At 38.7% G+C, this 4,412-nt stretch overlaps 1 protein-coding gene across 2 annotated transcripts in view; it reads right to left on the reverse strand.

The window, feature by feature from the left end:
* tango2 (transport and golgi organization 2 homolog (Drosophila)) overlaps positions 1 to 3,258 on the reverse strand; it is a 20,462-nt gene extending 17,204 nt beyond the window's left edge. Inside the window, exons 1-2 of one of the 2 annotated variants that reach the window (XM_020590544.1) lie at positions 3,177 to 3,258; positions 2,306 to 2,429 (exon numbers count right to left, since the gene is read on the reverse strand). In XM_020590544.1, coding sequence (XP_020446200.1) covers positions 2,306 to 2,361 — 56 coding nt within the window. In that variant the 5' untranslated portion in view covers positions 2,362 to 2,429; positions 3,177 to 3,258. Of the gene's footprint in view, positions 1 to 2,305; positions 2,430 to 3,064 lie in introns of both variants that reach the window. The other variant, XM_020590543.1, reaches the window with a different exon arrangement.
* Between the last annotated feature and the right edge of the window lie 1,154 nt (positions 3,259 to 4,412).

The following is a 4,412-nucleotide window of genomic DNA, read 5'->3' on the forward strand; positions in this document are numbered from 1 at the left end:
CATTGTTTATAATTGTAATCCTTAACCTTTCATTTTGCACTAACAGCATGTTAAATTTCCACCTGATCCACTATTTGCTCTAAGACAAGTTACTTTTGAAAACACATAGAATTCTATTAAATTTGATTTAGATATTTACCATCACCCCAGGTTTTTGGTGACCAAGAAACTTTTTCTCTAGACCAAATATTTGTAGATTGTGAGATATCTGACTAGTGAAAAACTTAACCTGATGCTAATGCTACAGGAAGAGTAAGGGGCTCACCAAAGACAGTAAGATTCATTCGCTGGGCACCATGTTTATCTGTGCCAAATTTCATGGCAACCCATCCAGTGGTCATAATAACATCTCAGTGCAAAACAAAAAATATGCTCCTCATGGCAACACTTAAGAAAAAGTCATGGATCAAGAATTCATCCTTTGGGGAACATAAATTTCTATACAGAACTTCATGGCAATCCAATAGGTGTATATCATCTGGGACTAGGATGTGGACCAAACAACCAACACATCATCTTAAAACAAATGCCAACACTGTAGCTATTTGGCAGGCTGCCATTAAATAGGAGTCAATTTCAGCTCCAAGAGGATCTACCTTTAAGGCTTTAGACAGTCCCTGTGCTATCTTAAGCAAACGTTGGGCAAAACTGTCAACTTGCCTACAACATACTGTCAGGTGACAAATGAAAGGACAAACCAACATAAAGTGTCTCAGTGAGGTGCTGAGCCACCACCTGCCACCAGAACAGCTCCTTGGCATTGACTCTCCAAGTGTCTGAGCTCTATTGGAAGGATGAACATAATTCTTCCAACAGATATTCTTTCATGTGGTGTTTTGATGATGATGGTGGAGGAGACGCTGTCCAACACCTCACTCCAACATCTCCCATAGGTGTTCAACTGGGTCAAGATCTGGGTTTTCCTTTAATTTGTCACCTGTCTGTATGTCATAGTTGAATTGACAGATTACCATGGGAGCAACTCTCCTAAGATAAATGGGTAAAATGAATAAAGTAGCCTCTCAAGACTGCTAGTGGGCATATTTAAAAGATGATGTGTAGCTTAAGGAAGTGCAATAATTACAGGTCAAATTCCTATTATGGTGCTGGTTGGTTGATTGCTGCAATGCTTTATTTCAAGCAGCTAAAAATGTTGAAATAAAAAAAAAACAGTGCAGGCTAGAAACTAAGTTTCGAAATACAGAAATCTCAACATGTGGGCAATCATTGTGTCATTTGTGCTGAACATGAACCCATTTAACCAGTGCAGATACATTTCTGTCATGTTGTGCTATGGGAGTTTAATAATTGCTCTTAATGAAACTTTAATCTTGCCTTCAACCCAATTTAGTCCAAGTATGTAGCACATTCCTTCTGATTTACACAAATGCAGCACAACAAAACTATTTCTGCAACTAGTAGAACAAATATAGCACTGACATGAACACATTACAGCATTTCACCTTTCCCCGGGTTCAGGTCTGATTCAGTACTCTAGCACACTCTGCTATGATCTCCTTAGGCGGGGTCAAACTCCCAAAGGGAAAGACAGAGATGAACTATGGCCAGATAGAGCACTCACTCTTGAGCTCTAGGGGTTTATACTCAGCTGCACATCCAACTGTAACTCACAGCAAATGCTCATAGTGCTCTGGTCTGTGCTGCCTGATGAAAGAAGTTCACATATGCTGCTGGGTAGGGTGAATGGAGGTTGCATGCTGATTTATTCAGTGCTAAAATAGCAAACTTGAACAGAAGATGTGCCTCATTTTCTGTAAAAATGGAAATGTTGGTAGTGCCAAGTAGATTATGCGCCTGATATGAATGATAGAATTGTTCAAGGCACTATATATATATATATATATATATACACACACACACACACACTTACCTCTACCTCTAACAGATGAGGAAACTACAGAAGAGTATTCTCTTATTGTGACTCCTTTGCTACAGTACTGCTGTTTGTGTTTGCACCAAAATCAAAACTGCATAGGTGTTTGTTTTATCTTCATCTTGGCATTTCTCTTCTGTCATTCTGCTAAACTCAGTTAAGATTCATAAGTTTATCAGAGTGACCGGATGAGAATACCATACTCCAAGTGTTTCAGTGACTTTGACCTCTATGTATGAAGGGGATTTATTTAAAAATACTAAGAGTTTTGGTTTCATTTTTGCTGCATATACTGAGTAATTCTGGTTAGTTGTTACCTCTGTAAGATATTTGGAGGCATCCTTTCTAATATACCAACATTACATTAAGCACATACAGTTTCAGATTTAGTTGTAAGGACTGACTGCTCACCTGTAGGCGTTTTTGGATGCAGGCCGGGGGTCAAACTTTAAGAAAATTATACACATGAATGCACTGCGTGACTAATGACAGGGGTGTCACTCGGTCCACATCTGCCTTAAAATCCTAGTCATATCTGACAAAGAGAAGAAAACAAGAAACAAGTAAGCTCCTGTGTTTAGTGTTTAGAAAGGTGGTCTGTGGCAGACCTGTGGGAAATGGGAATAGACCTGGTAGATTAAGTTGGGAGTGTTCAAACTGCTCAATATTAATAATAAACAACTAAAGGGTTCCCTTGTTCACAGAGAACATATCTGGAAGAAAAGGACTTGGGAATGTCACATTTAGTGATGTGCAAGGTAGGATAAATCATCTGATACTACCAAGCTGGTAGGTGGTAACTATTTATTAGAGAGTTACAATTAAATGCATATGTTAACGCTCTAATAACACTGCGTTAAACAAATAAGTACTAACAATCTATTAATAGTTGAAGGCTTCCCAACGTTAATTGAAGGTGAACTAGCCAAACGGCCAGGCCACTGTCTGTTATCTATTATATGTGGCACGTAAATACAAGTCTTGCCTTGCAGACCAACCTGTGGTTAAGTAACGTGAACATTACAACAAATGGATAGTTCTGCCTCTACCAACACCACTATTTGCAACTTGGTAGCCTAACGTTAAGCAATACCTGGCTAACGTTAGCACTGTTAAAACAAAAACGTAACAACTACAGAGGGACACAACAAGCAAACCTTAGATACCTACCTAAACTTAGTTATTCCCGACACATTAGGCTGCAGATAATATTTGCTCAGCTTGTTTGGCGGATGTCTTCTACAATGCTTACTGCTGTATACTGTTGCCTAGTGGTACTCACTGCCCTTTCACGTCTTCTTCTTCTTGTTGTTGTTGTTCTTCTTCTTCCCTGGTGTTTTACGACAATTGACATCCTAGTGTTGCATTACTGACACCTTGTGTCCGTAGTCTGCGTCACCGTTCCACTATCCATAATTCCATTGTTACACTCAAGAAATTTAGCAGCTCTTTCTCCTTCTTCTTCCGAATTCTACTATACTTTTAAAACTTATATCTACTAACCCTAATTCCTTTAACTGAGTAAACATATTCCCCTGAATACCTCCTGCATGAAATGATGACATGATTTATTAATTGACAAAGATCACAATAGCCTATAGAGTGTACTATTGAGATTACTGTCCAATTCTGATTCTACTAATTATTACTTGTTTTCACTGTGCCTCTGCCCCACCTTACTCCCCCCATTCTGTATGCTATGCCTCCCTTTAATTTCATGATCCCACCTTTGTTGCCATTCATGGGTAATTTTCCTCCATACTAAACATGTCCCTTATGACTTTGACATGTTAATATTGCCTTCAATATCCATTTTCCTTGTTCTTTAGCTAGTTTGTCTGCTTTCTCATTTCCCTGTATCCCACATGAGAATGGAACACACATTATGACAACTTCTTTAACTCACCTGATCCTTGAGTATATACTCAGTGCTTTTTACAGAAGATCCTGATGACTCCTACCGGTGCGTAACTGAATACTTGTGAAGACAGAAAATTACTACAAATGAGAATGTTACTTGATGTACTCTCTTCAACCAACTTTAAAGCTTTCAATATTGTATATAATATACTGCATATACATTCAGATAGCAGTCCTTACAGCAATCTCAGCCTTACACCTGGGCACTACCACTGCTGCTCCTGTAGCCTCTGTCTCAAGATCTTTTGATCAGCTGTAACAAAGTAAACAAAGTCTGATTACTTCTGATCTACTCTGTTATAAATATCCCATACCAAATCTGCATTTCCCGTACTATTTTTATTTTTTATTTTTATTCAGCTCTAGATCAGTGACGTGCGGTCACGGGAGGCAGGTGAGGCAGAGCCTCCCCTGTCAATCTTGAAAAGAAAAAAAAGTTAACCATAAAATATAATAAATGTTAATATTTTGTCGGCTGGTGTGTGTTGTAGGCCCTTTTGCTGTTCGAATCCAATGTTGAAGGAATTTTTTTCAATAAAGAATAGCAGAATTTCTGTATGTCCCGTTCAAATACATGGAGGAGATGCGCGGTGAGGCA

Source organism: Monopterus albus, unplaced genomic scaffold, assembly GCF_001952655.1.
Source record: "Monopterus albus unplaced genomic scaffold, M_albus_1.0 scaffold12.1, whole genome shotgun sequence".
NCBI lineage: Eukaryota > Metazoa > Chordata > Actinopteri > Synbranchiformes > Synbranchidae > Monopterus > Monopterus albus.